The sequence below is a fragment of the Gavialis gangeticus genome, unplaced genomic scaffold (genome assembly GCF_001723915.1).
Source record: "Gavialis gangeticus isolate Ggan-Ray unplaced genomic scaffold, GavGan_comp1, whole genome shotgun sequence".
Lineage (NCBI taxonomy): Eukaryota > Metazoa > Chordata > Crocodylia > Gavialidae > Gavialis > Gavialis gangeticus.
In genome coordinates, this window is record NW_017729014.1 from 21,303,463 (window position 1) to 21,314,973 (window position 11,511).

Sequence of the window (11,511 nt, forward strand, 5' to 3'; positions counted from 1 at the left end):
CCACTGCTCGGGGCTGGTGAGGTCCCCCTAGACGAATGTACCCCGAGGACTGCCCTGGAGGTGTTTCTGTGTTGAGAGAGAGGAGGACGGGGCTTTCAGATAAGCCTGTGTTGGGTTTTGGCTCCAATGCATCACGACAGAGGCACCGAGGTAGCTTTGCCTTCCAGGAAGGAAGATGCTCCTTGCAACCGCGGCTCTGCCTCTCCCATACGGCCCCAGTCCTGCTATCCCTGCCACTTGCCCAGGGAGCGGAGGCTGGTGTCTGATGAGGCTGAAAACCAGACCGAGTCGGGCATATTTATTTGCATTGAGGCGGGCCCTCTCCTGCCAGGTGCTGCACAAACCTGGGACAGAAGCAGCTGCGGCTCCAGCGAGCTGGTGGCTTTAGCAGTTCTTGCTCGGGATTGATGCTTCTGGATCTGCGCAGCACGGTGCGGGGCTTTAGGCCACTGCAAATCTACAGGAATCGAGTCCGGGCAGCAGTCACTTGTGCACGGTTCTCCGGGGCCAAAGCAAAGTCCTCTCCCAGGAGGGTTTAGCTGTGGGAGGAGGTGACCGTCCCAGGCCCTTTGGCCTCTCGGCACTTGATTGATTGTTGTAAATGCCGAGCTACTGAATGGCTTGAGATCTGCAGGGAGCGTCGCTCCGGGGAAAGGTAGGGGCAGGCTGCTTTCTGGGCCCCTCCCTGTGAGCCCCTGGGGGGGTCATCTGATCCCTTAGAGCCTTGGTTCCCCCCTCTATAGGCAAAGGGGCAATAACCCTCCCTGCACGTACACGCTCCCTTGCGTGCGCATACAGCACCGAGCACAAGGCGGTCCTGATCCTGCCTGGGACCTCTTGGCAGTAGTGATACGTGAATGGTATTGGAGGGAGATGCTTGAGGGCCTCTGCCTGGCCGCAGAATCGGGATCAGCCGGAGTCTGTGTTACCGTTCCCCTTTCTTGGCTTGCCTGTTGGGATGCACGATTGGGGTGGGAGAAGGGTGATGGTGGGGGGTGGCCAGGCCGCTGTGAGCTCCCAGTCTTGCTAGGAGCTGCACCGCCACCTGCCACCCCGGCCTGCTCCTGGTGGGATGCATCCTGATGGGCTCCCACGTCCACGAGAAGCTTCCTCTCACCCCCGGTCCCAGAAACTCCTGGCCTGTGAAGATGGTCATTCCCACCCGCCTCTCGCCAGCAGGATGTGCCCCGGGCAGGGGTGAGGAGCCACGTTGGCTCCGTGTCAGCCGGCTGCTTGCCCTGCGTGGTTATGCCACGCTCACGGATAATGCACACAAATGTCGGAGAGCGAGCGCTGCATGCGTTCTTGCTTTGTCGGGCCGGGTTTGCGCTCCAGCCGTCGTCCCAGCGCAGTGGTTTTTAACCGTGTTTCATTTGCATACCCCTAAAACATTTCAAGTGGAGGTGCGGCCCCCTTTGAATGGTAAGCGTGGGTATTCACATACTGATCACAGTCATCTTTCGCGGACCCCTTAGACATAGTGTGCGGACCCTCGGCGTCCACGGACCACAGGTTGAAAACCACCGTCTTAGCAGAAGGAGACTGGACGTGTTGCCCAGAGCGTGCACCCCACGGGGACCGGGCGCAAGGGTGCTTGGGAGCACAGCTGGCGGGGCTGCCTCGTTCTTCTCGGAGAGCCCGGGGGCACCTCTGGGCCTGGGCACTCGTGCAATGAGTTTAGCAGCCACTCTGCCGTCTATGTTGGCTGTTTGCTTGGCAGTCTCTGTGGAGACCCTGGGGAAGGGATTACAGCCCACAGATCACGGGATTAGGGTCTGGACAAATGCTGTGTTAACGCCAGCGTGAAAAAGAAGCATGTAGGGAGCTTTTTGCAACCTGAAATGATCAAGCGTGACCCTGCTGCAGGTGACGTCTGCCTGCATCGTGTCCCAGAGTAGCTGTTTGCTCACAGCCAAGGCCCAAACACCTAATGGCAGGGCACTGTATAACACACACTGCAGGCAGCTACCCCAGGATAGGTGATGGCTGTCTGTCCGCTCCGGATCCTGGCTTAACATACACTGCTGTTTTGCAGGCTAATGTATATGAACAGCGTCAGTGTGTCCCCTGTCCAGGTCCTCAGCATCATGGGACAGGGGACGTCTGTCTTGGCGTTGGGCTGCTACAAGGTGTTGCAAGTCAGGGTTGGGGGCATTGGCAGAGCAGGGGCAGTGGCTCGTGCCCAAAGCATCCTGAGCTGGTCCATGACCGCTGCGTGGCTTGTATCTGCTGGATAACCAGCAACGGGTGTTTCATCTCCGCGCCATAAAAGGCATCGTGTCACCTGGCACCCTTCAAAGCGGGGAATGGAGAAAGACAAGGACACAAGCATGGAGCCCCGTTCATCCACGCATCCCGACACGCTCAGAAAAGGAAATTCTGAATAGCTCGTGTGTGTGGACAGGGAAACGGAGGGTGGGGATTTTTTCTTGGCAGATGCACTGGTGCACGTCGGAGCTGGGTGTTGTGGCTTGTGGCCAATGTTCAGCAGAGACTGGCCCTGGGGACATCGGTGCAGTCCTTTCTGTATTAAACTTGCCCATACTAAGGCTGCGTAGAGACGAGCTTTCCAGCGAGGCTTTGTGCCCTGCGCAGCTACCCGCCGACACCCGTGGCAGAGTGGGTACACACCTCTGCCTGGTGGCTTTTGAAGGGAGAAAGAACAAGGTGGCCCTGGCAGGCAGTACGGGTGGAGGGATTTGCGGGGAGGAAGTGATGCTCTTGTGCTTAAAGCAGGGGATGGGGTGGGGGGGAAGCCCCTGGTTTCTAGTCTCGCCTCCACCGCTGATGTGCTGCATGACCCCAGCTATATCCCTTAAATTCCCCAAGCCTCAGTTTCCCTGTGTGAGGTGCTGGCTGACCAGTTTGCAAGGGCAGCCCTGGGTTTCATGAGCCCATGACCTGGCTTTTGTGCCCGCTTTGTTGCCCTGGGCTTGTTTGCTTCCCCCGGCACGGTCCCTCCCACCTTTTGCCTTCAACCTCTGCTCTGTGCTGTGCTGTGCTGGCTTTCAGAGGCTTGAACAATGAGTTCATCAATGCGTGTGCTCTCCATATAGCTGACTGAGTCCCTCCAGAAGGTGCGTCTCTACCTGCCTTCTGCCTGGCTTCGGACTCACACGGCTAACCCCCACCTCTCTGTTCACCAGTGTTTGCCAGGATGGTCGGGGACCCCAGACCGGAGAGGCTTGTGGGGAAAGGCAAGGCCTTGGCAGGGGTCAGTTCTGGCCTGGGGAGCCCCGAGTCAGCAGGCGATGCTGGGGGAGACGGGCGGTGAAGCCAAGAGGAGGGTGTAGCAAGTCCTCTCGGTCTCTTGTCAGCTCTGAAAGCCCTCAGCTGAGATCCTCCAAAGGATTTTGGCACTGGGGCGTGGGGAGCTGAGCCCCAGCTAGGAGGAACGGCACAGCGGAGAAGGTCCCTGGCTAACCCCTCTCTCCCCTCTTCTTTTCCAGACTGCCCCAAGCTCATCCAACTACCTCCTGAGCCGCTCTGCTCCTCTCCCCAGCTACCCACGACGATGAGAGCAGCGTGCGTCTTCCTGCTGTGTCTGCCAGGTGAGCACGAGCCAGCCGGACCCTTGCGCCCCAGCCTGCTGCTATGAACCGCCACGGCAGGCGGCAGGTGCCCACGGGCCCGGGGCTCTCCAAGCCCAGAAGATGCTCTTGCCGAGGACCTGCGGGAAAAGCCCTGCAGGGTTTTGATCCTTGATCAGGCCTGTTTGCAGAGTTGCTGAGCTGGGTGGGACAGGGAGAGGTGGGTGGCAATCAGCTGGGATCGCGGGGATGGGGATTGGCGATCACTTGGGGACTGGCGACTCTCCAGCCCTGTGAGACAGCTGGGTGGAAGGCAGGAAGAGCAAAGCAGGTAGATGTACTTGACCTCAGTGCCGCGCTCCTTTATACCCCGGATCTGAGAGCAGGCTGGGCTTGGGGCAATCCCCACCTCTGCCACAGCTTCCCCACATGCCCTCTGCCAAGTCACTCGGTCTTTCCAGACATCCATTCTGCATCTGAAGTCATTCCTCCCATCTCAGCATCCAAGCGGGGAGGTCAGCTGCGCAGCTGAGCATGGGATGCGATGGCTGTCCGTCCGCGGAGAGCCGGGGGAAAGGAAGGGCTGTCCTGCAGCTGTGGTAGCACAGGGCTGGGAGACCCTTTGCAGGGCACCGTTCAACCTACGCACAGTTCCCGAGATGAGAGGCTGCGTGGCCTCAGCCTGGACACTGCAGAGCAGGCAGGGCCCTGGGCCAACGCCGACGCCTCCTGAGTCAGCACGCTGCGCTATTGCAGCGCACGTGCAGCCGCAGGGGGGTTGGCAGCGCTGGATCTAGGGGGGTTAGTTTGAGCCCCCCTTCCAGCTCCCCCCGGCATGTCTGGCAAGGGCCCCGATGAAAATGAGGCGTCAACAAGCCAGGGAGGCCGGAGGCAGGGAAGCTGCAAGCCAAACCTCTGTGCGCAGAAGGTAACGGACACATGGAAAGCATTACCAGCCCGGCCCCGAGCAGCCGGGCCTCGGACATGGACAGCGGGAGGAACGGGGCACAGAAATGCGGAGGCTCTCCCGAGCATCTTCAGTGCAAGGAAGCTCCGAGGACCATGGGTTGCAGCCAAGCCCCAGGTACAGGGTGCCCTTGGCACCCCTCCGCAGCTCCAGGCCTCTGCAGAGGTGTCAAGCGAGCCCCTTGCACGTGGCACGAGCCGTGCAGCAGCCGACAGCTCAGCCTGGGCCTTGCTCCTGCAGCTGGAGGGCAGCCCTGCCCCAGGCTCCCTAAGGCCGTGCACGAGCCGCCTTGCAAAGACCCATCTTCTGGAGGTGTCGGAGGGCGGCTCTGACTTTGCGGGAGAAAAGAGGCACTAACCCAGCGCCAGCCCCAGCACGTGGCATATGGCCAACGCGAATCGTGGCCCAGCATCAGTGGTGTTTCAGAAAGCAGGAGAAGGGCTGAACTTTTGAAGTCTCCTTGTTTTTCATTCTTCTGGGCTCCTTTGCTTCGTCTTCTGCCGTCAGCCTTGAGGATGCCCTGGGCTTGTCTTGTCAAGCTCTTCTCTGCAACCAGAGGGGCCGGAGCCTTTCTTTTGGGGGAAAAAAGAAAAGAAAATGCATGTCTCACGTGTGCGCGTGAATCCTGGAGCCATGGGGTTTTTAAACAAATCCCCCTTATCACAAGACTCGGCAGAGCCGGCAGCCCGCTCGTTGGGTTTGTGCCTCCTGGAGCTGCAACCAGCCGTTTCTGGACATAACATCTGTGTGCTGTTAAATGCAAGTCACCAAAGCATCTCAGCTGGTGAATCAGGTGTGTTAAACGAAGGGGTGAGAGATCCTTTTATTGTGCGGTTTTGGATGTGGTTGGTGCTTCCAGAGCCCTGCTCTGCGGGAGGTGTTGCCAGGTGCAGGCAGCGCATCTGGGGCAGGATAGCGTTGAAGGGGAGACTGTTTCAACGTGTTATCAGGCAACCCTAGTGTAGACGGGCTTCTCCCACTGCAAGTCATCTCCCGCAGCCGATTCATGGTCTGTGCGTCATGCTGGGCCTGTGCGATAGCATTAAAACGTGTTAGTACTGACCCCCTCCAGCTTTCTTTTCCTGGAGCTTTTTCATCAAGGCTGGAGGAGGGTCAGGGTCATTGTCCCCACAGTTGGGGAAACCGAGGCACGCAACAGCGGCTCACGCAAGATCACCCCACAGGCTCCCAACAGAGCTGGAAGTGGCACTCGATCCCCTGTGTCGCTTTGTGCTTCGCCTGAGATGGGAGCGACGGGCTGGGTGCTGGACGTGGCGTGCATGAGAGCCTCCAGAGCGCTTCCTTCGACTGGGGGAGCGGCGTGAGCCCAGGGATGTCTTGCCTGGCCCTGGGGATGTCTTGTGTGAGCCCTGCAGCCGTGCCCCTGAGCCCCGGCACACCTGCGGAGTGCTGTCTGCATGCAGGGGAATTGCTCAGGCGAAGCCTGGGGGTCCCAAAGGAAGCTCGTGTTTGCAAATTGGAAGGGCTCGATTGCACTTGGGAGATCATATGGTGGCGGGAAGAGCAGGGCCAAACGCCCTATCACTCTCAAGCAGCAGGAAGGTTTGAATGAACTGCTCAAAACAGTCTAATGACTTGATTGCATCTTGGTTTTCCCTTGGCGGGGATGTGCCCGTCCCTGGCGGCGTTTGCAGCCTGGAGCCAGGCTGGGCTGGGCCAGCTTCTGGCTCGGCTGAGCTGAGAACGGCTGAAAAGCAAAGCAAAGTCCGTGCAGTCGGCCGATAGCTGCACCGCGGTAACGTTGCTGTGGGCTCATCAGGGAAGTCTCCCCGTAGGAGCGCCGGCACAGGCAGAGCACTAGCGCCTTCATCGCCCTGTTTTACATGCATAGGCGCTGGGGCAGCGTAGCCGATGTGGCCATAAAGTGGCTCGCGGCCCTGCTGAGCCCTTTCTACACTAGGGCACGTGCATGGAGCTGGCGCAGCAGTAGGGCAGCAGCGGAGGGTGTCCCCAGGGGGCCGGGGTAGGGAAGGGGCTAGGTGGTTGGGTCCAGACCCAGCAAGGTGCTGGTGTTTCCTGAGCGGGATGGCAACGGGAGGGGAAACGTGCAGTGAGTTTGGCCCGTGCTGAACTAGGCCGGTGTATATTTTGGCGGGAGAGGGGAAACCCCCTGCCCTGCCTTTGCTTGACAGTTGGGAGGCGTGTTTGGGGGGCCCCGTCCCCCAGAGATGAGCCCTGGGCACAACTTGGGTCCTGGCAGCTCCCTGCAAGGGTCTGGCTTCGGTCGGGGTGGGCGGCCTCTCCTCCTCCCCTGCCATCTGCCAAGGATTAGGGCAGCTCTCGTTCCAGCAATTGCTTCCAGACAGAGGGCGGCTCGTCTTGGGCTCCTGCCCTGTGTGCAGGGCCCTGGGCTGCAACCCGCTGCCCTCGGGGATGGTGGGTCCCCTCCACGCGGGTGTCCCTGGGCACCAAACACCTGCTGTCTGCACGCCTTGGTGCTCAGCGGCCTGCCCCATCACGAGCTTGGCCCACGCTGGAGCCCAGCATCTTTCCACCTTGGATCCAGCCTCTGAGCTTCGTGCTGCCTTGGCACACGCATCCCCTGGGCTGTCCTGGGAAGGCATCAGGGGTGTGGACCCTGACACGAAGCCCCTAGACATGGGCTTGAAGTTTTTCCCCCGCAGATGGGCATGGCCACATGTGCGCATGAACATCCAGGGGCTCCGGGCCGGCTCCGGCTCTCCTGTGCCTTCTTAAGCTGCCTTTGACAATGGATGATTCGCGGCCAGGGCAAAAGCGTGAGCTTGGGAGGGCAGGTCGGGACATCCGCGGCACTGCGCTCGCTCAGTAACACCATGATTTCTCCCACCTGTCATGTGTTTTTGCAGCAGCCGTCCTGGTCCAGGGACAGTACATGTTCGAAGAGGTCCCGTATCCCGAACCAGTGCAATATTCCCAGTACGACGGTCAGTTAGGTGAGTGCAACTCCGAGTCTGGTGGCTTCGCTGCGGCCTCTCGGCACCGTTTGGGGGTAGGCAGCTCGCTACTTACTCTGTGGGGGAAGAATGCGTGCTCTTCCCAGGGATAAGCAGAAGCTCTGCCGTGGCACCTTCTCCTTTCGTGGAGGAGGCTGTCCCACGGCCCAATAGATCATGACCCTAGGAGGCTTTTCTTGCTCATATTCAATCTGAGCATTCCCTTTCTGGATATTATCCTCCTCCAGCATTTCCCCCTTTCCTCGATTCCTGCACCTTGGAGATTGTGCCCCGCAGCTCCAATCTGAGCCGCAGCAATGAGATTCAATTCAGTTCCCCCATACGCACACCCTCATCCCCCCCCAATATCGGTTCCTTCCAGCTCCCTGGTCATTTTTGGATGCTGTTTGCTGGGTTTTTTCCAATTTGCCAATACCCACCTGGTACCAAGGTGCCCAGGAATGAATGAAGCCACATAGGAAGGGCATCTCAGTACCACATGTCCGGGTGCTGATGCATTTGAAACTGGTATTCCTGCCTGCTAGAGCCATTCAGACGGGGGGGAGGTATTGCCACAGCGCCCGCCTCGTCCCATCTGGAGAGCCTTGCTTATCCCGTTAACAAGAGCTTGGCAAACTCCGTTTTTCCACTTCCCGCTGTTCGGGATGGCTCACGAGATTTCAGGGAAATGATTGCAGTCGAGTCGCTGCTGGTTCTCTGCCGCGGGCCGTGCCAAGCTCCTTCCAAGAAACACGTTTCGGCGTCTGGGAGCCTCCGGCAGCCGAGATCTGTTTAGGGGAAAAAGAAAAAGAGAAGAAAGGACCAAATATTTGGCTTGCCCCAGTCTGGTACCTGAAGCCGAATTAAACAGACTGTGGTTTTTATTCCCCGGGGGGCTTTGTAATACAGTCCGGGCAATGGGGGCAGCACGGGTAGACACGCAAAGGCAGGAGCAGTTCTGCTGCGGTAATTGCTCACAGACCGTCTGAGATTGCCCTGCTCAGCAAGGTTTGCACATTGTCCAGGCCGTTGGGATCTCAACTGGGGGCAGGGGTGAAATTCCTGGGATTTCCAGTTCCTCCCAGCGAGCCATTACACAGGGCTGCATGCAGTAGCCCAGATTTCCAAACTGGCCTTGGGGATTTTCCTCTTCAAGCTGCACAGCCTCGAAGGGGCAGTGCCCCTACCTTTTGCAAGTGGGCCCTTTGGAAGCGGCTCCGTCTGGGCACCAAAAATCCCAAGTCCCTTTGGAAGCTGTCGAGTCCTGCCTCTTCCGTCCAGACGGCCGCAGGGAGGAGTCTGGATCTGAGCGCTGCTTGCAGAGGTGCTGGGGACCCGTGTCGTGGACTTCACGCAGCAGCTCTGAAGTCCTCGCACCCCCGTCTCGTGCATCAGAGCATCAGCCAGCACCCCCGGTGGGGATTGGAGAGGGAGTTATGGGGCTTCGTGCCTTGGGCTGAGCTGGTTTGTTGGTCTCCTTTCCCCCTAAAACGAGCCCTTTCTCTGCTTTTTTTGTCTTCTAGAAAATCTAGATTACTATGACTATCACGGTAAGTGCCTCTCTTTCCCCAGAGTGGGTGGAGGGAGCTTGTCTTACCAGCTGCCCATCATTTCTGGAGGGCTGAAAGCCTGGGGCATGGGTGGTCTCTGGGGGGCATCTCCCTCAGTTTCGCCTTCACCCCCGTTGCTTCTGCAGTCATCCTCCCCATCTCCTCGGCTGCTTTTGTGGCTTCGCCCACTCGCCTCGGACGTGGGGCCCTCTCCCCCATCGGCTCCATCCCTGGAGCCATAAGGAGGCTGGTAGCTGTCTCCGTACAAGACGCTGGCATTTGTAGACAGAGCTGGAGAGCAGCAGCAGCTGCCAGCATGTTGCCCACTAGCCCTCGCAGGGAGGAGACCCTTTGCCCAGACGGGTCCGTTCCCGCTCCTTGTGGAGCCCGGCTGGGTTTCACTCCTTGGGTCCATTTCAGGGCAAGCAAAAGCAACCTTGGCCCAAGTGATGAAGTCGGGGGGCTCTGGCCTGGCTCCTGGGTGGGGGATGAGCTGAGCCTGCCCCTTGTCCCTTGCAGCGGTCACCCCGCGCGTCCCCGAAGAGCAGTTCCAGTATCAGTCCCAGCAACAGACCCAGCTGGAGATCCCAGCACCCACCCCAGGTACGTAGCAGAGTGGAGCTGCTGGCCTCTCCGGACAGGGGGTCCCTCGGGACACTGGCCCGTCCGGGTGGAGATGGGAGCCGTTCCTTTGGTGGGTGTGCAGCCCTCAGGTACTGTGCTGCAAACCTCTCCTGGAGGGGTCTTTCCTTGGTGACTGATGCAAAGCCCAGAGCAGTTCCCTTCCCACGCATTGACTTCTAGAGAGTGCCCCAGACCCATGCCCTAGGTGCTTTAGGCACCCCAGGCCAGACCCTGCTGCACCTATAAGGTGCATCGGGTGGAGGCACCGAAGTACCATCCTGCTGCGTCCCTGAAAAGTCGTGAATGCCGTTGGCGGCCACGTCCCCTCCGCTATCTGCGGCAGTCGGAGGACAGCCCGTGACAGCAGCAGGTGGCCGAGGGTCGCACAGGGTGGACGTGGGGCACGTGAGGTGCCTAATAGGTGGAACAGAGCCTCGTTCAGTGGTGCCAGGTTTCTGACACCTTCCAAGGAGTTGCCTGTGGTCCCTTGCACCTGCCTTTCCAGGCCTCTGGTGCATGGCCAAGGGACCGGCGCCCCCACCTCCGCTGCTGCACTGCAGACCCCGGAGAGACGGAGCCCCTGGGGCCTGGTTCCCCAGCACGGCTCCTCCACGCGGGAAGGGCTGGGGGGCATTCAGAGCAGGGAGAAGCAGCGCCCCTGCCCTGCATCCCCAGCTCTGCCCAACATCTTCCCCCTCCAGATGCTGTCCCCGAGACCGAACCCACAGAGCCCGGACCGCTCGGTAAGCCCCGCCGCTCGGGTGAAGCCGTGCATCTCCCAGCTCCTCGGGGGTGGAAGGCAGGCCTGGAAAGCTTGAAGGAGGTGGAAAAAAAGAGCTCATGCGAGCTGCGAGAGAGGAGCCAGGGCACGGTGCTGGCCGCGCTCCCCTTCCCCAGAACGGGCAGGGCTGCACGCTGGAGGAGCTGCCGTGGTAGCAGGCAGAGCACCAGGCTCCTGCCAGCGATCGAGAGCTGCCTGGGGGATTGCCAGCCTCCGTGGCATTTTTCATGCAGAAGCTGCTTGTGTCAAGCAGAGGCCAAGTGGGGCCTCCACAAAGGCTGCCCCTGTGTCTAAACCTGGCCCTGTGCCTCGTGCCACCTTGGCATCTGAGCATCTGGAAGTGCAGGGTCCGGTCCTTGCCCTCTGCTGAATTGCCAGTGCTGTCCCGGCTGGGGGGGGATGCTCCGGCCCTTGCCACGGCCTCTGCCAAAGCCCTGGAGGGCTGGCATCAAACCCAGCTGCACCGGGGTCCCTCGCACTCAGATCCCTCCCCAGATCTTAGGGGTCTCCTCCCCACCCACCCCCTTTCCTCTGCCTTTGTCCCAGGGCTGCTCCAGCCCTACAAGCTGGGTTTGCAAAGCCTCCCTGAGCTTTGCTGCTTTCCCCCACGGGCTGGACCTAGCTGGGGTCCCATTTGTGTTGTGCTTGTGTGTGTACATGTTGGGGAGGGGGCTCTGGTTCATTCGTGTGTGTGCATGTGTATGTTCACATGTGCATGTGTGTGTTTGCATGTGTATTGTGGGTAGGGGTCTGGTTCATGCCCTGTATGTGAGTGCATGTGTGTGTATTGTGGGTAGGGGTCTGGTTCATGCCCTGTATGTATGTGTGCACGTGTGCATTTGTGCATGTGTGTGTGTGTGTGTGTGGAGGGCAGGATAATGTGGGGGGGGAGCTGGTGACAGGGCGGGAGCAGGACCGGCCGCGCTCCAGGCAAAGCCACGTCCGCGGCCAGCTCGAGCAAGCCCGCCTCGGCTGCCAAGTGCGTGCAGGGCTTGGAGCGCGCAGCTCCGGCCAAGCCAAACACGGCTCGGCGGCTCCCCCAGCAGTGTTTCCACACAGCCGCACTGTCAAGAAAGCCCGGCGTTCCCGCTGTTTCCCTGCCTCCCCCTCGTAGCAAGCGGAG

The 11,511-nt window shown here is 60.0% G+C and overlaps 1 protein-coding gene across 2 annotated transcripts in view; it reads left to right on the top strand.

Annotated features, from left to right (window-relative positions):
- The window catches only part of MFAP2 (microfibrillar associated protein 2), a 35,808-nt gene that overhangs the window by 16,035 nt on the left and 8,262 nt on the right, over positions 1–11,511 (top strand). The window contains exons 2-6 of one of the 2 annotated variants that reach the window (XM_019511952.1): positions 3,450–3,551; positions 7,350–7,433; positions 8,957–8,983; positions 9,503–9,586; positions 10,309–10,350. In XM_019511952.1, the coding sequence (XP_019367497.1) occupies positions 3,515–3,551; positions 7,350–7,433; positions 8,957–8,983; positions 9,503–9,586; positions 10,309–10,350 (274 nt within the window). In that variant the 5' untranslated portion in view covers positions 3,450–3,514. Of the gene's footprint in view, positions 1–3,449; positions 3,552–7,346; positions 7,434–8,956; positions 8,984–9,502; positions 9,587–10,308; positions 10,351–11,511 lie in introns of both variants that reach the window. The other variant, XM_019511951.1, reaches the window with a different exon arrangement.